The sequence below is a fragment of the Thalassophryne amazonica genome, chromosome 19 (assembly GCF_902500255.1).
Source record: "Thalassophryne amazonica chromosome 19, fThaAma1.1, whole genome shotgun sequence".
NCBI classification, from domain to species: Eukaryota; Metazoa; Chordata; class Actinopteri; order Batrachoidiformes; family Batrachoididae; genus Thalassophryne; species Thalassophryne amazonica.
The window spans coordinates 63,482,953-63,509,933 of NC_047121.1; the positions used below are offsets into that span (position 1 = coordinate 63,482,953).

General features: G+C 41.3%; 1 protein-coding gene across 1 annotated transcript in view; it reads right to left on the bottom strand.

The window, feature by feature from the left end:
- The window catches only part of LOC117531961 (latent-transforming growth factor beta-binding protein 2), a 291,027-nt gene that overhangs the window by 75,812 nt on the left and 188,234 nt on the right, over positions 1-26,981 (bottom strand). Inside the window, exons 10-14 of the mRNA XM_034195149.1 lie at positions 10,567-10,689; positions 8,937-9,101; positions 2,086-2,355; positions 1,300-1,319; positions 1,027-1,063 (exon numbers count right to left, since the gene is read on the bottom strand). Coding sequence (XP_034051040.1) covers positions 1,027-1,063; positions 1,300-1,319; positions 2,086-2,355; positions 8,937-9,101; positions 10,567-10,689 — 615 coding nt within the window. The remainder of the gene's footprint in view (positions 1-1,026; positions 1,064-1,299; positions 1,320-2,085; positions 2,356-8,936; positions 9,102-10,566; positions 10,690-26,981) is intronic.

Genomic DNA, 26,981 nt, shown 5'->3' on the forward strand with positions numbered 1-26,981 from the left:
AAATCTCTATTTTATACTCATTAAATACAATACTGAAGAACAGCAGATCAACAAAATTAGCGCATATATATATATATATATATATATATATATATATATATATATATATATATATGTGTGTGTGTGTGTGTGTGTGTGTGTGTGTGTATAGTTGAGGGAGCTCTGAAAACTCCATCTGGGTGATACAATGTAATTTTGTAAAAAAAAAAAATGATAAGAAAACCTTTTAATCATCACTTCTGAGCCAGACAATGTCTTAATTTCCCTCAAATTTTAGAAGGTTTTCCGTCATTTGGCGCAGAGTAAAAGACTGATTTGTCATATGCTAGAGAGTAATGAGCCTTTGGCTTTGTGTATATCATTTTGGTGGAAACTGCACGGAAACATTGTGAGTTCATGAAGAGTTGAAAGTCGGAGGAGTCAAAACAGAGGTTTGATCAGCTGATACTCTGAGAGTGTGACTGTGACATTCTTTAGTCACCATTCCAACTTCACACCGAGTTCAGGGTCTTTTGAGCACAATGGAAACTCCAAGCAGGGACTAAACCTGCATTTGGGAATCGAACCTGGAAGCCAGGACATGCAGTATGTTTGTCTAGGCCTCGGCAGTTAAATGGCCCCGACTTGCACACGGAACAACTTTAATCAATCACTGTGCCGTGTGTGTTTAACACTGAACATCTATATAAAACTATGTGTGCTTTTCTTCAAACTAAAACAGAATAACAACAGAAATACATCAGCTAGACTCTAAGAATGGAGTCGACCTTCAGACTGTCAATGTTTTCACTGGCGAGGGCGCACAAGAGATGAGGATATGAGTAAACAACTCCTGCTGAGCAAGAAAAATTTATAGAAAACAGATCCTGCTCAGTTTGACTGAAATATGACAAATAACAATTGGACGCTGAACTCCGTGATGCCAAATCAAACCAATCAAAAGGCATTCGTCAACTATAGACGGCGATAACTGTCAGTAGTGAAAGTGATGGAGGTTGAGTATGATAAAAAGTGTAAAAGGAATACCTGAATGGTCCACAGGTGCGTCGGTCACAACTGATGGCTAGAAATCAAGCAGATATTTTTTATTCAAGACAAATCTGTCAAGATATCGTCATAAATTCATGTCTGCTTTTGTCATCAAATTCTGTGCTAATTAAGGATGTGTATCAAAGAAAATGTGGTCTGAATAAGTTATGTAATCATAACAAGCCCTCCAGCTGAGAGCTAGAGCATATCGTTCGAAGACAAATATTTCAAAAGCAAGTGCCAAGAGGTTGACAGAAACAGGGAGCTTACCGGGCTCAGAATTTCCACATCTGTGACAAGAAAAAAGAAAAACCAAGAGTTTACCAGCAGGAAATTTGACTTTCTGTTCACACTGTGAAGTACCACTACTTAGAAAAAAAACCTGCCACGCCTAACAATCCATGTTGTTTTGGAATGCGACTTCCAGCTTTGGAGATTTTACTTGCTAAAAATAAAAGTCATTGTACGTTTATCCTCTATGAAGAGAGAGAATGTCAGATCTGCAAAAGTACTGTAGTACAGACACCTGATCGAGAAAAAAACGTAATAGGGTCAACGACAAGGTAAGACCGACAAAAATAGCAAAATATCTCCAGAATTGTTTCTGTGTATAAATCAAAATGTTGCGGGTGCCCCAGAAAAGTGTGTCGCAGGGATTAAATCGGGGAAAATAGATTTCCTGTAAAAATCCTGTGGATTAAGACATACAGTATAGCCAGTGTCGACTGCTCCTCAGCTATGATGCTTTGAGGAGATTCACTTTGAAGGTTGAGAGAAGAAAATATTTCTTTGAAAGTGTGTTGGATGAAGCATTTATTTATAGAGATCAAAACATGAAGTTGATGTTTGGAGTCTCGTAAGAGTTTATGACCCTGACAAATATTCCAATTGTGTAAAAAGCAAACCTGCATTATGGGGGGAAAAAGAGTGCGACAAACAGGCAAGAGGAAAAGTGAATAAATACCTTATTTGAGATGCTCGACGTGTAAAATATATACAGATCATTAGCATCAGTTGACAAAGCAGAGTTAACATTTACCAAGATTTTAGTCCCACCTTGTGGTTGTCGGGGTCTCTCTTTGACTGGGTGATCGATGTCTGGAGAAGAAGGCAGTGGTAGTGATGTCTCTGGATAGACGGGGTACTGGGGTATTTCTGGAGTTAGTGGGTAGGACGATGGAGGCTGAAGGTCAGTGGGTCTCTCCTCCTCCCAAAAGATCCCCGTGTTCTGTAGGTCATCTTCCTCCAACTGTCTCATTAATATCTGCACATCAGAGAGCGAGTAGGTGTATCCATGACCAGCTGGGCAGATCTCCTTGAAGTGGTCTAGAGGTTAAGAAAGACAAAGTAGAGATTATGTGGCAAAGCTCAAATATCTGGCCTGCTGGTGTCACACAGAATGTGTCAAAAAATAAAGTTTTGGTAGGGGACAAAGAAATGACAGGAAATGTTATCATATACAAGATCTAGAGATGGGGACAAGACCAGCTCTATTGAGTCTGAGACATGAACAAGACCTTAAAGGGTTGCGTCTGAGTCAAGACCAAGAGTTCGGGATTTTGGCGTGGTCAGGATCAAGTCAAGACTGAGTCTTTGGTGGAGGTGAATCCAAGTAGAGAGCAAGATCTAAAAACACAAGTTGAAACTAGAATTTATGTTCCGCACGATGTTTCTTTCTTAAATTCTTACTGAAACTTAAGTTTTTGTGACTGACAAAACCAAATTTATTGGCAGTCAATATTTTGCTCATTCTTGACCAAGGGATTCAAGAAAGTGCTGCACTGTGGGATCTCTTATGAAATATCCTGTCAGTCAATATAATGTTAATTAATTTACTAATTTTACTATTGTAATTTTTAATTAATGATTATACTCATTCTAGTATGAGATCAAGTCAAGATAGAGTACCATGGCTTTAAATTCAGAGACGAGACCAAGTAAATGAAAAGGTGGTCTCGATACTGGTGATACTGGCAATCACGCACCATCCGTATGTGACGGTGCCAGCTGGGACCTCTTTGATGGCACGGACTTGGACATTGTTCTCTGGCTGGTGATCACACCCCATCCATGCGTGACTGTGTCAGTCGGGACCTCTTTGATGGCATGGACCTGTACATTGTTGTCCGGTTGGTGATCATGCACCATCTGTGCGTGACAGTGCTAGTTGGGACCTCTTTGATGGTGTGGACCTGGACATTATTCTCTGGCTGGCAATGCACGTGATCTGTGCGTGACAACTTCTTTGATGGTGTGGACTTTACTTATTTAATCTTGGAAATCATTCTACAAGTGGGTGAGTGCCCTGTTCAGTTTTTTCTTTTGTATTTTGTTCTTCTCAGTGGAGCTGGTAGGCTTTGCAATTTTATTTTACTTAGAGAGAGTCTGTCAGACTTTGGATCTTGATGTGTGTTGTATGGCTGGGGTGCCTGACCGCGCACTCATTTGTTATTATTCAGCACTCACTGTTATGTTATTAAATTCTGTTATCCTTTGTACCGTGCTCTGCTTATTTTATACTGGGTCCTGTCAAACGCTGGTCGGTTCTCCGCCCGCGTCCGACACATAACAATGTGTGCGGATTCTGTTCTCTGTACTGGAGCAGCACACTGTTTTAGCCTCGTAGCTAACGCCTTGAACAAACACACCGAACTCTCTGCTGTTTTTCAGGCTGCCTGATCACACATACAGTATGTATTTCTTATATTTTTCACGGTTATATTGATGACAACACTTGCACAAAGCTGAGCCTCTAGTAGAGACTGTTTTTAACAGGCTGCGTTCATGACTAATGGACATGCACTCGCACTACAGTAAGTCTTCTCACAGTAGCTGTTTGTTGCAAATGCCATGTACTTCGAGATCAGTCACGGAAGTGCACAAAGTAATTCCGGTCTAGCATCGGATGGTCACTAACAGCCTAAATCTAAGTTGCTAAGATGTCTGTGTGACATGTCCTTTAAAGGAAAAGTAAGTTTAAGATGAACTCTACTGGACTGTGCAAAACACTGATTTTATACAAAAATCAAATGAGAATAAGAGCTAAACAAATGCAAAGCAGAGGAAAATGAGTACACAATGACTCTGCAGTGTACTACCACTAACTTGCAGGCATGGATTACAATGATTGTTTTTAATATTACACCCCAAATCACATGCAAACAATTAACCACTCAGTAACAATGATGTTCTGCAGGCTAATCATACCCATGTTTTTTTGCACAAATTGAAAGATTTTGGGATGACATGCATCCAGCTGCTATGACGATTATGAGCTATTCTATCCCTAAGTGTTCTGTAATGTAGCTTAGGAACAGAGAATGTGTTATAAACAAGGAAGCAACAGAGAGTTACTGTGAAATACTGCCTATAGTCTGCAAAAAAAAAAAAAAAAAAAGCCACAGGAACGTGGTGTCAAGAGAACTAAGAAAACCTCAGTGGGCATACTGATAAATGTTGAAGGTAAGAATTGGTTAAAGTAGTTGTTTTACATTAAAAATGTAAATAAAAGGCTGATAAAACATCCCTTGCATCCTGGATAACTGAAGGAATGTTGTGAGTCCACTGTGGCATCTCTGTTCAGGTATTGGTGTGTTTCAGGCATATACATCTGAACGGAAACCCCAGAGTTGACCCAGAACATCCCTTCACTTGTTCACTGTGCATCGTGCACACGTGCATCTCAGCCGTGATAGGGTGTGAGGCGTGGTACGCACTGGACAGGATGCCAGTCTAGAACATGGTGCACAGCCAAGAACATGGTGGAGGTGATATACACACCATCTGGCTTGGGAGCATGTTGGGTTTCCTTATCTAAGGAAGTGGAGGATGTTGGTGGAGCATCTGATGTCTTCTTAATTCCTACCCGGCTGCCACTGAGATAAGCATTGGCAATTGGTGACATGACAAACACGCCATTGGGGAGGTGGTGGCTTGCAGGATTCCTGGCTGGGACATGAAAATCACTAAGCAAGGTCCTTAATCCCCATGTTACTCCAAGTGTGTAGTTGAACGCCTAGCATGGTACCCTGATATTGATGTGTGTGTATGGATGAATGGCGGCATCAGATGGATAAGCGCTAAAGAAATGCAGTCCACTTACATGCAAGCTCACAAACTGATTAAATGCCATTAAAGTTGCTAACATGGATTAAATACTGGTGGTAGTCCACCTTTTGTGATGAAATGGATGAACAAATAGATTGGCCAACTTCTGTACTGGTGGAATGGCGGTTTAGTGGTTAGCACTGTTGCATCACAGCAGGAAGGTTGTGGGATTGATTCCCATCTGGGGCCTTTCTGTGTGGAGTTTGAATATTCTCCCCATGGGTTCTCTCACATGGGTTCCCTCCGGGTGCTCCGGCTTACTTCCACTTCCAAAGACACCCCGGTTACTGTATGTGAACTGGAAACTTTAAATTGACCACAGGTGTGCAGAGAAGTGTGAATTTGCTTGTCTGACTACATTTGACCCTGCGATAAACTGGCGGCCTGTCCGGGGTGTACCCTGCCTCTCTCCCCATGACTGCTGGGATAAACTCCGGCTCCCCTGCAACCCTTAACTGGAAGAAGTGGGTATAGAAAAGGAATGAGTGAACGTCTACACTGAAGAGCCCAACAGGTCTGATTATACATGCAACTAACAAATAACAACAAAGTCCAATTATCTCCCCTTGAACATGTCAGACAACAACTAATCTCTTTGATCCACATCTTCATAAGCTGTACAGGCACTGTGTGAGGGTTCATTGAAATATCATCTTGGAAATATATTTCTACAAGTAATAGTATTTAGGTGTTGCCTTTTCCATGAATACAGTAGTACTGTGGTGAATCAGCAATAATATCGTAACCTATAACACTCATGGGTACCAACGGATGGAATGAAACTCCAGGCTGGGTGACAAAATCCAGATGAATGAATGAATGGATGGATGGATGGATGGATGGCCCCTCACTAGGGATGGGTATTGATAAGAGTTTATTGATATCGATACCATTATCGATTACGCTTATCGATCACATGTTTTAATGACTTTGAGAAGGGTTAAGAAGCTCCTGAAGAGCAGTGAATCAAAGAACCAATGAGCCAGCGGATCAAAGCACTGCTTCATTGGTTCACGCTTCAAAGTGGAGTGGTGCTGCAGAAGCGGTTGATTACAGACCCACTACAGGGTCTGTAATCAACGTAGAGAAATGATAATTTTCCCGACAAACACCCTCAAAAACAACGGCCGCTCTGAAGGACCGATAAGGGAATTATTAAGCAAAAAGGTTATTGATGTCGGTGGATCAAATCAATTCCTAACGATACCCGAAAACTGGTTCTCGATACCCAACTCTACCCCTCATCACCTAAAACGTTTTGTTTGCTGTGCTATAAAATGGAAATATATTGTGTTATTTTTACTCTTGAAGATGTTTGTGTATGAAGGTAAAAATCGAGGTCTTAAAAAAACCAGACAATGTGCCACAGAAAACAGCACGTCTGTATTCTGCCCTCTGGCTCGTGAGCCCAGATTAAACACTGCCAGGAATTGTGGCTCATGTTTCTCTCTGATGTTCACAGCAATAACATAAGCCATCCGTGTAACGCTGTTATGTCGAGCATGCCGCGCTTTACTCTGTACCCCAAATGATGCGGTCGGGTTTCTGTTGTTGCTACGAAACTAGCGAACTGACAGCTATCGCAGCAAGCCAGCCACATGGAGGGCTGTGGAAGGACCGAAGCGCGTCTGCAGATAAGGATAATGCAATACACCTTGACCTTTGAACTCTCGTCGTGTGAGTCGTGTGAGTGAGCGGCTAATGGAGGATTGACTGACTGCGTAAAGAGAGGGAGAATGCATCTCTTTGTGTCTGAGCCCAACAAAAACCTCAGCGATGGTGAATCCATTACAAATGAGAAGCGCTCTGTCCCCTACCTGACCTGAAACCAGCAAGTCCATGCCAAAAGAGTCTGGAAGAGAGATATGGGTAATGACAGATGTGGGGTTACTGTAAATGCTTGTGTAAATGTAGGAAACATGGATATGAGAAGCTACTGAGTGATGAATTTAAAGTGGGGAGGAATGAAGCTATATATGACGAACAGCCACATCAGAAGAACTGCACGAAATGGGGAATGAAGGCAACCGGCTCGTGTTACCAAGTCACAAGTAATAGACTTGGCCACTTTGTGCGGAACGTGGCTCTAACAGCTTGTCAGACCGGCGTTCAAAACCAGCGTACGAGCTGTCTGTCCTGTGTGTGTCAGTCGAGACTCAACAGCACCATGGAGGTCTTTCTCCCCGATATCTGACAATCCCCACGGATCACGAGCCAGCGCACAGACTCTATAAAACCAGCCTGAGACTTTGAAGATTAGACCTCCTCAAAATAAAAAAAAAATGACAACTACTTCCCATGTTTCACTTGGACAAGCAATTTATTTCTGCTGTGCAGCTTTGCCGGGCTGTTAGTGGGGTTTCTCTCTGAGGGTCGGAGCGATAACACGAGACAGACTCCCATTATTATGTAACTGCTTGAATATGAAAGCCGTTATGCATTTGGTCAATTTCCACTCCAAACACGTAGTTATTCTGAAGTGGTTTTCACACCTGGCAGACAGAAATACTGTGACAGAGTGCTTCGATTAAGATCGTGAGCCATTACGCAAGACTGCATGTGATATTTCACACCTGCAAGAGCATGTAGCCCCGCAAAGTATCCTTCAGTACACAGTAGGGGTGTAACTAACTGATACGAAGTGTACTATGAACCATTCGATGTCTTGAATTTAATGTTATAAATCAGTGGAGTCTTCTCTCCGGAGACCATCCATGGGTACATTACATTTGTGTGGTTAAAAAAACAAAAACAAACTTATCATAAGTATAACTTATAATTGTAACCGTTTGAATGATATGTTCAGTACACAACTTATTAATACTGTCATACGAGATCAGAAAGGGAAGGATATGTCATGTGAACAACAGCTGGCTTCTTCTTCTGGCCTATGTCTGTGCTATAGTCTATGTGGTGCTGCCCCCAGTGGTGAACTAAACATGATTAGAGGCAACACCAGGATGCTGCAGCACAGTAGCAAAAACCGGAAGAATGTCACAGGTTTTTCATTAAATATGTATTTGAAGGTAAGCAATGTCACTTCTGGCTTATTCTAATTAATCACAGAAAATTAATGTCTATGTTAAACAAGGAATTTCATTAGATCGTGTCGTATTGCACTGACTCAAATCGTTCCATGACAAAACATATAGTTCATGAATTGTATTGTAGCCTGTGTATCTACACACACCTAGCAAGTACAGCGAACATGAGCATAACCTGCACTAAACCAAAGAGGCAAATGTTTTCTACCGAAGGCTTGTCCAAAGTACAGTTCAATGATTTTGACCCCAAGATCAACAGGCTTTCTGGGGTCATCACACTGAAAAAACATACTAAGTTGGCACTAAGTTGGGTGACAATCACACAATTAGGAAAAATGTTATTGTGCTCACAAGGTTTTTACAAACTGTACCCTGAGACCCCAAAAGCCTATAAGCTTCTTGGGGTCAGTGTACCAAACACACATACCATATCTGGTTAAAACTGGGCAGTTAAAATAGATGTTATTGAGCTCACAAGAGTTTTAGATAGTATGCTCTAGTGTCCTTGACCTTTGACCTTTTGACTCCCAACCCTATAGGCTTCTCGAGGTCACAATGTGTAATCACATAGCAAGTTTGGTGACAATTGGATCAATACAATAGAACGAATCTCACTCACAAGTGAAATTTTGCACGACTGACTGACTGATTGACTCCTGCACACCGCATCATAGCATATCCCACTGGCTGTATGATGAAAAAAACAACAAAATAACCACAAAAAAGCAAATAAACAGTACATTCTGGGGGATATACCTGATCCTGGCAAAGGGCAGCGATCACATCCAGTTCCCCAGGCTTTTCCCACTCGGCTGCAGCAGCAGATCTGCTTGGTGATGTGCTGAGCAAGTGGAAGAGAGCATGCGCCCGCTGACACTGATCGGTAACACAAGGACCGATGATGTGACACCGCTTTGTCCGCTAGGGAAAGAGTCCATACACACAACATCAACCAGATCTGCACACATACAGTATAGAGGCACACTCACTGCTCGCTACATTAGCTTGTTCAATTGCTCATTAAAGCAGTCAAGTGGCACAAATTCAGTACATTTAGGCATGTCGTGGTCAAGAACTCCAACCCAAACATCAAAATGGGGGAAAATTTAAGTGATTTAAGTGACTTTAAAAGTGTTGCAGTGCCAGAAAGACTGGTTTGAGTTTGGACACAAATGGCTGATCTACTGTGATTTTTACAAATAACCACCTTGATGGTCTACAGAGCAGAAGGAAGGAACAGACTTGTTCCTATTGTAAGCAAAAGAATGAGTCCCACTTGCACATCAACTTGTAGGAAATTAGCGAAGAATGGCATTGCCAAATGGGAGGAAGGCTAAGGTAAGTCACTCTTTGTATAATCCATCATTTGAAAAACATTTCTTTGCAGTTACTGATGTAAACATGCACACCTGTACTTGATGGATTCTCTTCATGTTACTAGGCATTTCTAATGATATCTTTGCCTATTAAGTGGTGACAAGAGGCATGTTACTGTGAGGTATTTGTCAAACTAAACTGACATTGGTTGGCCGATAATCTCAGCCAATATGACTCTTTCGTGAACACAACAGTATCATATTATTTTTTGCTGGTATGAGAACTCTTATTTTTCCACATAAACAATGCAGAAAACACTTTGGCTGTTGGAAATGGTGTCATTACGTAGTGTGTACACCAATCTGACATCAGTGTTTACAGTGCTGTCAAGCGTGGCTGGGACCCCATAACCCCTTGTGCACATTAGCTACAAGAAACACAGGCAAAACAGCCAGCTTCCATTCATTTTCAATCACAGTTGGTGTGTTACATCAATGAGACAAGCGGTCGCTATGCTGCCAGCTAGGCATGTCCAAAATAGACGAGAGGTCTTTTTTTTAATGCAAATGCTGAGTGATGCGATATGGTGACTGCCAATCCAAATGAAGGCAGTGTGACAGCAACATGATATCCGTTGGTTGCTTGGTTGCTTGATCTGAACAAAATCTTCCAAGATGTTGACATTGTACTTCTTTAAAAATATAACGTTAGGCATTTTTTCCACTTATATTTTGTAAAAAAAACAAGAAATAAAGAACTAAGATATTGGCAGATATATCAGTATCAGTATCACATTATTTTTTAGTCTCTAATCTCAGTATCTGCCACCAAAAACTCTAATATCGGTCGGGTTCTAGTTTTCCCCGTAGGTTTAATCTACGGGGTTTAAATCAGTACATTACTGATTATCAGTGTTTTTCCACAGAGCGAAAAGGCGAACAAAAAACCCACGTTGCAAAATGATGATGTTCTTCCAGGCAATTAAGGAAGTTCTGAAGCCAAAACAAAGTGTACCTAATGAAGTGTCCAGTGCGTGTAAATAAGGACCTTTGAAGTGAGCGACACTTACAGACACAGTGGCTCCTGGCAGGATCCAACATGTAGCCTGGTTTACAGATGCACCTGTAGCTCCCTTTGGTGTTGAGACAGTCAGCATTCTTACAAATCCCAGGCAACAGGCACTCATTGATGTCTGCAAAACACAAGGCGCGTCAGTCCTGCACCATCCGATACACTGCGATTACAGACATGCCATGAAGTCATGTTGTTCTTCTGACGAGACATTTTTTAACACACAGTGGACCATACATGCACAATATACAACAGGAGCGAGCACGCCCTCGTGAAATATCACTTATCTGCCAAATGATTCAAGATTGTATCACCTCTCAGTAATTGCATTACATCGACATTTGGCAAGTAGATCTTTTGAAAAGAACGATCAAAAACAAATACTTTAGAAAGGTGACAATGAAAATAGAGCCCCCGAGGTAGAAACATGATGCAACAGATGTCAGTACAAGGCGAGCCAGTCAATTAAATTGAATAAAACTCAACGTTACACAGTAAAACAGACTGCAGTAAATGCATTTTGTCCCACTCGAAAGACTGTTACATCAATTCTATCACAGTATAAATGAGCTCTGTTAGAGCTGATCAAATATTTAAAATGGGAACATACATATTAAGTCACACCTGTCAAAAAACTCATTGTGAAGAGGAAAAATCCACATAGAAGTTACACCAGAGCACAAATCACACATTTTATCTGTATGTGGAACACAGGGTTTTCTTGGGGGGAAGGTTAAAAACACACAGGAACTCAGTGTAGCACATGTGCACACCACAGCCTGCGCTATTTCTTAACATAAGGACTCTTAAAATAAAATAAAATAAATAAATAAATAAGCAAGATGGATGAATAAATGTGTGTTGGGCATCATATTGGAAGGTATTTGATGCAGTTCATCATCAACTGTACAACTTCTCACTTGGAGGGAGAAGGAGTAACAGGAAGACAGGGGACAGGAAGGAGAGGAACAGTAGTAGCCAGTAAACCAGTAGTGAGCTGTATTTCTGGTATTTACATTTGTATTTACATTTTGGAATTATTTTTTACTTGTACTTTTGATGCTCTGTGTGCTTCTTAACCGGTGTGTGCTCAATTTCCCAGATGGAGTCTTCCCAAGGGATTAATACATTTCTGTCTAATCTAATCAGATGGACATGGATTGCTGGTGCACATCAACATGGAGGATAGAACAGTGGATTTATGCAGGAAAACCTGTGAATACCACAGCCTGTGGTGTGTAACATAAGGCTTTTTAAATACTAAAAATAAAAATAAGCAAGATAAACAATTGGTCAGTGTGTTGAACAACATATTGATTGTTATTGGATGTGGTTTGGACACAATAAGTCATCAGATTTACATGGACGGCTGGCCCATAGAATTGGAAACACTAGAAAAATTTTAGTCCAATTTGATTTATGTAATCAGCTCTTTTGGGATTTTTGACCATTGTTATAGTCTACTTTTATTAATTGATGTTTATACATGGGAGGGTTTTTTCATGCTTTGATTCCACGAAAAGCTCTATATAAATCGTTATTATTAACAACAAACGTGTGATTTTTGTTTTTTTTTGTTTTTTGGTCCATAAGTGACACCGGCGTATAAATTCCAGGCTCTCCCAAACTAGTAGAAAAAAATATACTAATTCTCCAGAAAATATGGTTCTCGCTGTTGAGCCGATTTGACTACGACATCTACTGCTTATGGTAGTGTGCAGTGATTTTGTTTCACTCAGGTTTTCTACAAAAACAGTGATAGTTTAAAACACACACACAAGTGAGGGAAGCTTCCAAGAACCCACTGACCATTCCGAAAAAGTTACAAACTGTGAAAGTGATTTGAGAAATTGGGCATAAGGTTACTTTTGTCTGTTGCTTTCCTCGTTACAGCTTTGTGCTGGAGCAGCGCAAAAAGGGAATAAAATGTGGCATTTCAGATGTCGTTCAAACATTTTTGTTACAGTAAATCCTTTATGGACACTCCACCATGAAGCTGTAATTGTCACAGTAACAGACAAAGGCTGTCCTATGTTTAGTTTCTCCAGTCATACCCACAGAAGATTTTTGGGTCCTTGGAAGCTTCCCTCACTAGTCTACTTTTTTTTATCACTCAATTAAGTCTGCTCTCAACAAAATTGCCATCCAGTACTAAACTTTTGCACAATAACTGTACGATGTAAAACCTCACTGTCAAAGTGATTATTTAAGTGTTATATTAAATGGTATGGATACTAGTACTGCCTGTTGTTACACAGAACATCAATTTTGGAGCCCGTATTGTCAATTTAATCTCACTAACATATTTGTTTTTGATTTTTCATAAGTGGAAACACCCTACGTGCCAACTTAGACATCACGTAATTATTGAGAGGTGATATAAATTTAAATCATTTGGCATTTAAGTGAAATTTTTCTCATGCCTCCTGCATACTGCACAGGGTTTTTGCACTTGCAGACACAGAGATCAAGTAAGGCTTCAGAAATCATTTACACCTTAAAAAAATATTGCAACACATGATGTAGACAAAACTACCAGCTGCTGGGAAGTGATGAAATATAGAATGTTAGGTTACACAAGGCAAGAAGACAAGAACACAAGAAGGGGCGATGACATGAGGGAAACACCTCCACAATAAATTCAACCACTGTAAACCAGAATGCATTCATTTTTTTACTGTACACCCTGTATGGGTGTAGCTCAGTGGGATAAAGACTTCGGGTACCAATATGTCAACCTTCAGGTAACACTACCTGTCAGTGTCCTTGTACAAGACACTTCATCTACATTGTCCAAGTCCATGTAGATGTATAAGGGTACTGGCCTTGGCAGGGGAACAACCTGCATCGGACTAGTGTCCCATCCAAGGTGAGTAACAGATTCTGATCCGCTTCATGCTACAAAATATGGTGACAAGCACCAGTGCCAATGGGTCTCAGGGCATATAGAGGACTTCTGTATTGACGACACAATAGTATAAGCTTTTAGCATAGTGTTAAAGTTGTATCACATGCAGTCACAGAGATAAGACTATAATAAACAACTGTTTTGACACTTTATAAAGGTAATTTGAGGTCTTGTGTGAAAGACTGTACAACAGAAAGGTTCAAACAATAAACACAAATGCACAGTTTGAACAATATATACAAAATGGTCTATGCATTTTTGTTTGTCTTCAACTCAAAACAATTTCTGTCTGCTATTACACAAAGGTTACATCACAAATTTCTATTTCTACTGTGTTTTGGAGTCTTCTGTCTGATTCTGCAAGCAGCTTTCATTTCACACTTTAGCTCCTACAGTCTGAGGAGCGGCCCCTCTCCCTCACCCCACTGATATGTCATTTATGTTTCCCAGTTGCTTTCCCTGACAGTGTCCACTAGCGACCCATAGCAGCCTGAATCAAAGTCAAGTCACTAATGTTCGCTCACAGAGTGACTACTTCGTTCTCACCCACTGAATTGAACTCAGTTTCCGTATTGGCCATGTTCCCCACAAGAACACCTTCTAGCATTAACATCTCGACATACGAAGCAATCTCAGTCCAGACTCTTCTCAGGAGTAAATTCACGATGGTGGAATGAGCTACCAGCTGCTATCAGACTAGGGGTATCCCTCTCTATCTCTCCATCTACCTTCTTTACTTCAGGACTCATCCTCCTCTTTGATAAGATGCAATACTTACGCTGCATTCCAGTTACCCAGGAAGTCATAAGTCAGAACTGAGAATGACATCGTACGCAAGGTAAATATGTCCAGTTGCCATACAAGCTGGAAAATAAGATAGACACTTCCAAGATTTTGGAGTATAGAGAGTTACAAAAACATACGGTCCACCAGCAAGACTTCATGGAAGAGAAAAGATGTTTCAGAAGGGACATTAGTGTTTCAATTTATTGTTCAGATTTCTGCTTGATTTAGCAAAGTCACTGTTAGCAAAATCTACGAGGTTAGTTAATATTCGCAGCACCAGTTGATAAACAACACATTACACAGAATTTCATGCATTAAAACACCAGAGCAACATGTCCACAAACAGTAGTAGGACAATACTGTGTGTACAACTTATTAAATTGGACACAAGAAAGACTAGTTCTTTAAAAACCAGTAAAAACTACAGTTTTTACTACTGTTGATGCTCAGGGCAGCCATTTTGGATTGTCAGTTTGGGGTAGCTGACTAGTTGGAATTATGATTTCAGAAAGAGTTCCAGTTAAAACCACTTACTCCTAACTGAGGAAATACAACCTCTGAGTACAACTGGAAAACGGCGTTAGTACTTAGCGCTTACTCTAATGTCTTTACTTGCGACAGATTGTTTATTTTTGTATGTTGCTTGAAGTCGCTTTGGATAAAATAAGTGAATTTAAATGTATAAATGCAATTTGGTTGCAACTCAGCCACATGGGCTGTGCAGCCAGTACATTCTAAGAGATGGTCCCAAGCCCAGATAAATGAGTAGGATTGCATCAGGAAGGGCGCCCAGAGTAAAACAAGCCAACATAACCATACAAAGTACAAATCAAATTTCCACACCGGATCGGGTTAGCAATGATTGCCACCAGTGCCGTTAACCAACAGGGTGCCAACGGAAATTGGTGTGTCCAGAGACAGCAGGAGAAGAGGAAAACTAGAAGGGTGGAAGTGAGAATTGTAACTTTGAATGTTGGTATGACTGGTAAAAGGAGAGAGCTGGCTGATATGATGGAGAGGATGGATGTATGCTGAGGATGGAGCCACCAGGCAGGAGGAGAAGAGGGTGGCCAAAGAGGAGGTTTATGGATGTGCTGAGGGAGGACATGCAGGTGGTTGGTGTGACAGAGGAAGATACAGAGGACAGGGTGAGATGGAAACGATTGATCTGCTGTGGTGACCCCTAACAGGAGCAGCCGAAAGAAAAAGAAGAAGAAGAAATGCAATTTGGTCAATTTCAATTTATTTTAATTTATATGAGATGAGATGAGATGAGATGTATTGTCATTACATGAGTGCAACAACAACGAAATTGCATTTACACTCCAATTACCTCAGACACGATACAGCAATTCATCCAGAATTATTACTTCTTTACCGTAATAATGGCACACATCAGAATTAAAGACAACACATATACATTTGTCATTGTTTATGTGCACTAAACTTGAAGCAGTCTGTCATTCGAATTGATGCAAAGTGGGTGAAGACCTCAGCAGGAGGGCCTGCGCCACCCAGCTTGGATAGTTGAAGGCTGCAGCAGTAAAAACCGCGTGGCCTTCGAGGTGGCAGGGAGGAAGCCAGGGTGAGGGGAGTGGAGAGACGGGGGGGGGAGGAATAGGGATGGAGGGAGGGAGACATGCGTCGTGTGCAGATGAGTTAAGTTTCTATATAGCGCCAAATCACAACAAGGTTGCCTCAAGGCGCTTCACACAAGTACAGTCTAACATTACCAACCCCCAGAGCAACAGTGGTAAGGAAGAAGTCCCTCTGAGGAAGAAACCTCAAGCAGACCAGACAAGTGGTGACCCTCTGCTTGGGCCATGCTACTGACACAAATTACAATTCACAATATGAGCATACAGGATATGCTGCCGTGCACAGGAAGGTTTCTGAAACAGATAGCACTCCCATCTCTGGATGGAGCCACACCTCAAACAAAGAGAAAAGAAAAAAAAGCACAATCAAGCATCAGAAAGACAACAAATACAGTGCAATTTGTTAGCATTAAGCAACAAGAAAAACAGAAGAAATACTAAGGTGATCGCTGGCCACTAGCCCTAACCTTCTCTAAAAGAACCAGAATTTAGTTGAGGCCGTGACACACTCCGTTTCCTAATAAAATTAAGTAAATGAGTAAAAAGCGTAGAACTATGCCAGTATGCTAGCCATACGAAAGGGAAAATAAGTGTGTCTTAAGTCTGGACTTGAAAGTCTCCACAGAATCTGTTTTATTGATGTACAGAGATCATTCCATAGAACAGGGGCATGATAAGAGAAAGCTCTGTGACCCACAGACTTCTTATTCACCCTAGGGACACTAAGTAGTCCTGCACCTTGAGAACGCAAAGCCCGGGCCGGCACGTAGGGTTTAATTAGGTCAGCTAAATAGGGATGTGCCAGTCCGTGAACAATTTTATAGGCTAGTAGCAGAACCTTAAAATCTGATCTTACTGGGACAGGAAGATAGTGAAGGGATGCCAAAATGGGTGTAATGTGGTCAAACTTTCTGCTTTGTGTCAAAACTCTGTCGGTTGCAGCATCTTACTTTGGGTTAGGGACCAAAAACATTTTTTCTTGATTCTGGCCTAAACCACGCTGTGATGCCGTTGACAGTGGTGTTTCTTGACTGCCTCCGACATCTTCTGTTCCTAAGTACAGGCAAGCTAGCTAGATAAGGTGCCAGCCAGAAGCATAGGGGGACATATTTTATGTGCTTAGTCATGGGATCACACTGGGACCAGGCAAGTTTGTTGTTGTACCGTGTTAAACAAAGAGTGCATCATTAGGTCTTTTCCTCTTGCTTTGACGACTGGAACCTGACAACCTGCCACCACAGATTTTCCCAATTCTAATTAATCTACTTATGGTTTGTTGTTTTGCTTCCTGCTGGAAAAAGTGAGCTTATAAGGGATTGAGGCTGATAAAGTATGAAGACTGTAGAAAATACAGTGAATGCCACAGTCTTGTTTAGTGCATTGTTGTTTCTTCTCTTCTAGCTTCCCATTTACTTTTCCCCCCAGTTTCTCTGCATGTTTTCAGATTTCATTTAGTCTGCACACACACATGGGCTGAACTGAGGGAAGAAATAGTTCAAGGCCAAACCCGGTCCTCTAATGATGAAGCCTCCAGTCCCAATGTTATGACAGAGTAAACAAATCTGCTTCCCTGTTAGCAACAGCGACCGGTCACTGCCATGTGTTTAGAAGAGCAGAGATGGGGTACATAGTGTGACCAAGATGAAACAGACCACAAAGTCCTGCCTGCCCGTGAAAGCAAGTAACAACAATATTTTGTATGTGCATACTGCTGGGACTCGGTTTAAGCAGCATTCTGTCTGGTCAGAGTTCAGGTCAGCATTGGGCTCAGGATTCATCGCTTGGGGTAGGGGGATCGTTAATCCATGTTTCGGTCAAGTCCCACATTAGTACAGTGTGATGGTGGCTTGATTGTGATTGAAACTGACTTTCTAAACTGCCACTAATCTCAACACCTATTTTGAATTAATGAACGGTTGTTCTTGTTGACACGAGCCTGTTTCACACATGGCACTTTAGCCAAGGTGCTCCCAGTCTTAAGCAGGACAGTGGTTACAAGCAGAATGCACACATAAAGCAGAATGCAGGAAAAGTTACTGGGTAAAAGTTGAGTATTGTCCTCCTTGGAGCCTAGTCACAGTCCCAGAAAGACCACCATAGATTGGCCAACTACATATGTAAAGCCATGTGGCCGCTGTAGTAAACCAATAAAGTTTTTGTTGCTCGTTGTCAAAGGTTGTTGGTCATCCAAGGATCACGGGGGACTGGAGCCTATCACAGCAGTCATAAGGCGTGAAGCAACATACAACCTGGACAGGACAACATATAGACAAACAAACACAATAACACTTGCATGCATACCTACAACCAATTAAGAGTCACCATTTCACCTAATCTGCATGTATACTCAACAAAAATATAAACACAACACTTTTGGTTTTGCTCCCATTTTGTATGAGATTAACTCAACGATCTAAAACTTTTTCCACATACACAATATCACCATTTCCCTCAAATACTGTGCACAAACCAGTCTAAATCTGTGATAGTGAGCACTTCTCCTTTGTTGAGATAATCCATCCCACCTCACAGGTGTGCCATATCAAGATGCTGATTAGACACCATGATTAGTGCACAGGTGTGCCTTAGACTGCCTACAATAAAAGGCCACTCTGAAAGGTGCAGTTTTGTTTTATTGGGGGGGGGATACCAGTCAGTATCTGGTGTGACCACCATTTGCCTCATGCAGTGCAACACATCTCCTTCGCATCATCCGTGAAGAGAACACCTCTCCAACGTGCCAAACGGCAGCAAATGTGAGCATTTGCCCACTCAAATCGGTTACAACGACGAACTGGAGTCAGGTCAAGACCCTGATGAGGACGACGAGCATGCAGATGAGCTTCCCTGAGACAGTTTCTGACAGTTTGTGCAGAAATTCTTTGGTTATGCAAACCGATTGTTCCAGCAGCTGTCCGAGTGGCTGGTCTCAGACGATCTTGGAGGTGAACATGCTGGATGTGGAGGTCCTGGGCTGGTGTGGTTACACGTGGTCTGCGGTTGTGAGGCTGGTTGGATGTACTGCCAAATTCTCTGAAACGCCTTTGGAGACGGCTTATGGTAGAGAAATGAACATTCAATACACGAGCAACAGTTCTGGTTGACATTCCTGCTGTCAGCATGCCAATTGCACGCTCCCTCAAATCTTGCGACATCTGTGGCATTGTGCTGTGTGATAAAACTGCACCTTTCAGAGTGGCCTTTTATTGTGGGCAGTCTAAGGCACACCTGTGCACTAATCATGGTGTCTAATCAGCATCTTGATATGGCACACCTGTGAGGTGGGATGGATTATCTCAACAAAGGAGAAGTGCTCACTATCACAGATTCAGACTGGTTTGTGAGCAATATTTGAGAGAAATGGTGATATTGTATATGTGGGAAAAGTTTTAGATCTTTGAGTTCATCTCATACAAAATGGGAGCAAAAGCACCCGGAGGGAACCCTCGGAAACACATGCACACTCCACACAGAAAGGACAAGGTGGGAAGCGATCCCATGATCTTCTTGCTGTGAGCCAACAGTGCTAACCACTAAGCCACTGTGCAAGTCAAGTAAAGTCTGGGAGCATATGCTGATGCTGCACTTTACCGCATTCACAGCACCACGGAGCTGCCATGGGTCCTGGATTACAACCAGAGGTGGGACAAAGTCACTGTCAAGTCAATCTCAAGTCATCAATCTGCAAGTCCCAAGTCAAGTCTCAAGTCAGTTTGCAAACAATTGGTGGCCATTATAACTAGAGACTTGACTTGGGACTTGCTGATTCATGACTTGAAAGTGACTTGATGGTGTTCTTCGTCCCACCTCTGATTGCAACCACCCAAGCAGATAATCGTACCACCCTAAATAAATAAATGACATACATAATTAATCCCGAGAGTTGCGCTATTTTTTTCCCCAAGTCAAAATGGTTGGTATTTTTTTAAGGATAATTTCGAGCTCTATATGAACACAACTAAATAGGCAATGTTTATACGCAAAGTATAAATAAGTATTGAAAAATAATTACTGAACTACAGGTTATGCCCACTATGCTAGCTTCCTCTGTGCAGCTGTCAAAGTTGCAAGGTGACAGGTGGTAGTAAAGGGATGAGCAAATAACGCAACTGAACAATGCTGTTTAAGCTAGACCATCTTATTTCTTGGAAGGCTAGAACTTCATAGACCGTAGCGTTTGAAGAATGCGGCCCCTGAACTGGGACACAGCCAATGACAACAGCAACACACGTGCAAAGCAATCAGTCCACTCTGACCTGACTCAACCTTACTTAATCTTCACTTCTGGAAGAAAAAAAACCTTCATACAAATATGACCATTATTTATGGATGTTATTGGCTGTTTAACTCCCTTCTGAGAATACCGTTATTATGTATTGGCTATTAGGGCCAAGAAGCATGTAGCATAATGACTTTAGAAATCTTACATCACATGCATGTCTCTGATACAGCCAAAAATGTCTCCATTTGACAAAATATGAATAGGGACTGTTCGCTTTCAAATTATTGTCAAACAAAGGATTGCTGGGAAAAATAAATGCACCGGCACACACACGAGCACGCAAAGAAGATGCAAAGACAAACCTTCAGAGAAGACTTGTAAATTCCACTTCTGATTCATTCCACTGTTTTGACTGATCAGTACAATGCCACATGACTGGAGATCTCACTTTTGACGTACCGGTGTCCTAACATTTCATCTTACCTATCGAGACATCCTACCAAGGCTTAGTGCGCATGTGCACAATACAACACCATTTTTCAGCGGAGAGTATTAAGTGTTTGACACTTTATTAAAGTTAATGCTTGATTTTTAATTGTTGAATTTACTTATTGTTTGTGGCTTGTTTTCTGATTGATATTCAGCGGCAGTTAAGGAAGTTCAACTTGCCAAAAACAATGATGGTGAACTTCTACACTGCCATCATTGAGTCCATCATCACCGTCTGGTACGCTGCTGCCACTGCAAAGGGCAGGAGCAGACTGCAACGTATCGTCCACCCAGTAGAGAAGTTGATTGACTGCAATCTGCCATCCCTACAGGACCTGTACAACTCCAGGGCCCTGAGACAAGCAAGGAAGATAGTGGCTGATCCCTCTCACCCAGGACACAAACTTTTTGTCAACCTCCCCTCAAGCAGATGGCTGAGGTCCATTGGCACTAAAACTTCAGGACACACAAATAGCTTCTTTCTGTCTGCAGTTAGACTTATAAATAATGCCATAGACCCCTATTTACCGTCTCCCCCCACTCCAACAAAGTACAGCTTGATCATCCCTGCACTGAAAGGTACTGTACATCTGCATGCCATTCCACTATGTTATATTTATTTGCCCATTTGACTACTTCACTTCTTACAGAAGTATTTTTTTCCTTTTCTTTTTATTGTTGTTTATGCACCAATGACACCATATCAAATTCCTTGTATGTGAGAACTTGGCAATAAATTAGATTCTGATTCTCTATTAGCACACTTGCGTTAGCTTGGTGTTAGCTTTGTGGACCTTGTGCGTTTGGTGTCACCAATAACATTCTGTTTAGCTTAATCCTGCATTCCAGTTTAGCTGGTTTTAAGCCATTCAAAACAGCAGATACTGCCTAAATGACCAAATTTATGAATACTATGTTTTGACAAAGTAAGATGGTCTGTCAGAACACCGGCATGTGAGCCCATTTGCCAGCATGGTAGAAGCAGTGTTAGCAAAACATGAAGATGTTTGCCAGTATCTCTGACAACTTTGCCACTGGGTTTCTATACGTTCATGTACATTTTTTTTTAAACTTCGCTTTTCATAGCTGAAGCAATCACTGGTAACTTTTTTAGGTACACCTATTAAACTGTTCTTTATTCACCCAATCGTGGCAGAAACAATGCATTTCAGTATGTAGATATTGTCCAGAGGATCTGCTGAAGTTCAATCCAAGCATTAGAATGGGGAAGAAAGGTGATTTTAGTGACTCTGGATATGGCGTGTTATTGGTTTGATCTGCTGGGATTTTCATGCACACAACTGTCAAAAAAGAAAAAAAGAGGAAGAAGAAGAAGAAGCATCTAGCGAGCGGTGATTCTTTGGGCCAAAATTCCTTGTTACTACCTATCTTGCCAGAATGGCTTGAACGGATATAAAGGTACCAGTAACTCAATAACCACCTGAAACAACCAAAGTAGGCAGAACAAAGAACACGTCAAACTTTGAAGCAGATGTACTTCAGTGGCAGACGTCCACACTGGGTGTTGCTCCTGTCAGCTAAGAACAGTAAACTGAGCCTAGAGTGGGAACAGGCTCACCAAAACTGGACCATGAAAGATTGGAATAATGCTCTGAGGAGTCTCCATTTATGCTCAGGTCATAGCAACCACATCAACACATGGATCCATCTGGTCTTGCTGCTGCTGCTGGTGTAATATTTAGACACTGTGTGATGTTTATGACAATATAGACAAAATCTCAAAGAAATGTTTCCATTACCTTGTTGGATAAATGCCATGGAGATTTAAGGTAGTTCTGAAGAGAAAATGCCAATCGTCTTGGGTCCTGCATGGCAACCACCCAGGCAGACAACCAATCCATCCCCACTTCTTGAAAATAACTGTGTACCTGCCATGGTCAGGTGATCTCCTGGGACTTCTCTAGCCACTGGGGTCATTCCAGTCATTCCAGCGGTACCCAAACATACAGTAAGACAAAAGCCACCAGGACTCTAAAGACCTGGACCTTCATTCTCCTACCAAGATATCAGCATAGTCAGACATCTCTGTCCAACAACCTCATGACTCCATAAGGTCTTCCCAGGCATCTCTCAATCTCAAAGGCCAAGACACCCAGAGATACGAATGTCACTGCCAAGATAAGTGACTGTCTCTACAACACTTTCACCACATACAGACACACTTCTGATGGCTGAGTTCAGGAAGTCATAAAAAGTCTGGATCGAAGTCTTGATCCAGGTCAGTCACAAATGCAGACACTCTTATTCCTCAGCTTCTCAAGCACTGCAAACAGGATGTCCACTGATTCCTCAAAGATCACAGCATCGTCTGCGAAATCAAAGTCAGTAAAACTTTCCTTGCCAACAAAAGAACCTAAGTGGCTGGTTTCCACTTCCCTACTCACAACACCCCTCGAACCCTTAGGATGTCCCAGAGTATCCCAATCAACAGAATCCCAACCCCGGGGACTGTGATCGTAAAACATTCACTTTAATTTTCTCTCACAAAAACGTATTTCTCCACAAGCATCTCTAGTTGTTTTGTTTCAAGCACTTCATATCTATTAAAGTATACTATGATTTTGCCTTTTAGTCACAAGTGTTGCTGTATAACACGTCATACTTGGTCCAAACAGTGTTCAACATGAAATATGTGCAACATCAGTATCTGATCATTCCTAGCAACTTTTATGAAGCTGCATAAAAAGTTAAACAAGTTACATAATGCTTTGATTAGTCTTGAAAGCATGGGTGTGCACAGTCATGGATACAAGATTGTGATGTTGTGATGAGTTTCTTTACTTTGATACTTTTGTCCTATTCAGTACTCTCCATTTTTGCATGCCGTAGATATCGGACACTTCCACTTCTGTCCCTACACGGTTTCATCTTGTTGTTTTGCAACTGATTTTCCTTCCACAGTTGCAACATGTTTTATGGCTCCCATACAGTCTCTCTTAACCCAAAGCGTATGTGATAGATCTTCCACATCATGTGCAGCCGGCATGTAGTAGAAGTGTACAAATATGCAGAATTATACCAAATCAGAGGCACACAGATGTTCAACAAAGGTTTCTGCATGTGCATGCAAAAAGAATAGTTCAACATTCAGAGTCCTCTCTGTTCTTTGAAGTGGTAGATTTGTAACCGGCTCGTGGCAGCAGTTTAACACTCAGCCTGCACGTGTCCATGTGGGCCTATAATCTAGATGAGTGAGAAAACCCCTGTGTTATATCAGTGAAATGTCAAATGAATCAAAATTATATCACCTCCCAGTCACTGCTTTATGTCTAAATGGTCAACTAGAGTGTTTGCACTCATGACCAACCAAAAACTGCAGTTTGCCAGAAAGCAATGGAGGAGAATCAAGTCCAGACTTCATTCAATTTTATTTAAAATCCTTTTTATAAAAAGGGGTGTAAAAGTAATGATTTAGCCAGTGGTGGACACAGCTAACCAAAAAGTTAGCTTCGATAACTGCTAATCAACTAACTGAAAAGTTATCTTTTATAACGCTAAACCGATAAACCACCAAAAAAAATGATCGGAAGCTACAACTAACCGCTAACCAATAACATTCAGTATTGTCTATGGTACACTTTCAGGTACTAACAAGCAGAGTGTGAGTATAAACACCGTCAATGCTTGTGACAGAATCAAAGGTGATCACAAACCCAAATGCAACCAAACTAACTAACTAAATCAAATTATGAAAATATAACACATATCTCTTAATTTTAAAATAATGCACTAATTAAGAAGATTTGAACATTAACACACAGATGCCCAAAGGGATTATGAGTAAACTGAGCATCCGCTCATACTGATTGGTTGACTAATGCATTCTATGTAAACACCAACACACAAGTGAATGTCACATGTGTGTTGGTGTTTACAAATTAATGTGCTTTTGTAAAATATGTCATTTTTTTCGTTTGTTAAAAAAAGGTATTTGCAAAACCGAAAAGTCTGTTAAGTTGTGATTCAGGTCAACAACCGTGTGATATAACCGGGCACCAGCAGATGGCAGTGTTCTATGCATTATGACCCCGGTTATGCAGGTTATGCTCAGATTTTAAAAAAATTGTGTCAATACATGAAAATTTGTACATATCCCACATATTCGGCATCTTGGAGGCTATAACCTACCAGCAAAAACAAAGATGGCGGATCTTGAGAGGGAGAAAAAAGGGGCAGAAATTCATGTTGTTATTGTTATTCTAAGCCTAATTCTAACATATGTTTCTGAACACTAAATGGAAGGAAATGGACGACCTCAAACAAAGGTCATATAGATCAAATTCAGCTAGCAAAAGAAACGTAAGGTTGGAAGTTGCTATGATAGTTGGTTTGACATGCAGATTAATATTGTGTCCTTGTCTGCAGTACAGTTAACTGTAAGCTAACAACTGTTCTTTAACTGGAAATTTGCTGTCATGCATGCTGTTGTGTGTGTATTAGTGCAGACATGGTATATGGTAAAGTAACTATGTTTCTAGAGCACTTCCCCATCTGATGCAGACACTCAAAACTAGCGTTTCCTATTCCTAGTCCTCAGTAGCCAACATACTGCACATTTTTCATTTGTCTCTGAACTAATCAGAGCAGATCAACTCAGGCAGGTGTTGATTAGGTGAACACAGCTGACTGAGCTGATCTACTTTGATTAGTTCAGGGATAAATGGAAAATATGCAGTATGTTGGGTCCAGAGGACCAGAATTAGGAAACACTGCTCAAAGCGCTTTACAATGATGCCCCACATTCGCAGTCACATGTTAATGTCAGCTTCCTGCTATGCAAGGGCATCTTAATGTCTGGCCTCACTGACAGGGAATCGAACAGAGGATCCTCTGGACTCAACCTCCCCACCCCCTACCCCAAGGGTCTAACCTTCAAGCCACCAACTACTTTTAAGACCTTAGTATTTCCTGTTTTTGTTGTTGTTAAATGCTGACAAATTATACTGTATTTCCTGTCTTTCTGATGCCTGATTCTGTTTTTTCTCTCTGTTTAAGGTGCAGCTCCATGCAGAAATGGGAGTTGTATTTGTGTTGGTGACCCTCCTGTCCTGTGCACCAACAGCATTTCCTGTATATTCGTTTTGTGAATTCTTCTGTAATTTATGTTTGTATCATGGCCCAAGCAGAGGGTCACCCCTTTGAGTCTGGTCTGCTTGAGGATTCTTCCTCAAAGGGAGTTTTTCCTTACCACTGCTGCTCTGGGGGTTAATAAGGTTAGACCTTACTTGTGTGAAGCGCCTTGAGGCAACTCTGTTGTTATTTCGCGCTATATAAATGAAAATAAATTGAATTGAAATTGGGTTAACGTGTGTGCGGGGCTGAGGCTGTTCGCAAAAATCTCAAAAGCACTTTCACATTGTCATTATGGGGTGTTGTGTATAGAATTTTGAGGAAAAAAAATATAATTTACTCCATTTTGGAAATGAAAGTTGAAAGTGTTTTTATGTCAAAGCACAGGTTGATACATGTCAGTGATACATTATAAGCAGTCTAAGTTTTCCTTTCAAACCGTGTTTAGCTCCTTCTCTCGAGGTTACATGGTGCATTTCTTTGTGCATGATCCACCACACAGGTGCCTCAGTGTTGAGAGTCCCGGCGACTTCAGAAGGTCAAGATGACGCCAACATTTCACCTGGTTAATTTTGAGAGTTGGTGTTGGATCAGCTGTCTTCCTGGGTGGTTGCCATCCAGGATGTGTGGCGGTTCTATAGCATGGTGGATGTGGTGAAGTGCAGCACTAGCGCATGCCCCCTGAATTGACAGTATGACGCACATTTTAAAATGTACAATGCAGTTTAAGAACTATAGTTTGGCAGAACATTTTCAAGATAAAAATTCAATGAAAGTGTGTTTGTTTGTTTGTTTGTTTTTTGCATTTTGACAGTGTTCTGGATACCTAAAATTACAAATAATTTTGGGGAATAAAACCGCCCGAATGGGACATTCTTTAAAAGCTGTCCAATAAATATTTTGGGTAACTGTCAGAGTTGGTTTTTTGGGAACTAAAAGAAGCAAGCAACTGGAAAAGAGGAACATCTTGAAACAATCACACAAATAAAGCATGTATAATAGAAACATCAATTCCTGGGGTTTGTTGACACAATTTTGGACAAGAAATGTTTCCTCGTCTGAAGGTCTTTCTTTTATTAGGTGTCACGGAGCACACCTGGGCCAGTAGTCCCGTGCAGACGAGAAACGTTTTTGAACTGGCTGAACCGGGGGATGAGGCTTGTTACAGTTGAGCTTGTCCATTGGAGCGTTATGCTGTTACACTCCATAGGCTTCAGAAAGCTTTGCCTTTTGGATTATGACACCATCAATCAAGTCACTGGGTATTAAAAGGAACTCATAAATCCTTGCCGTCATCCTCAGTACTTAACTACAAGAAT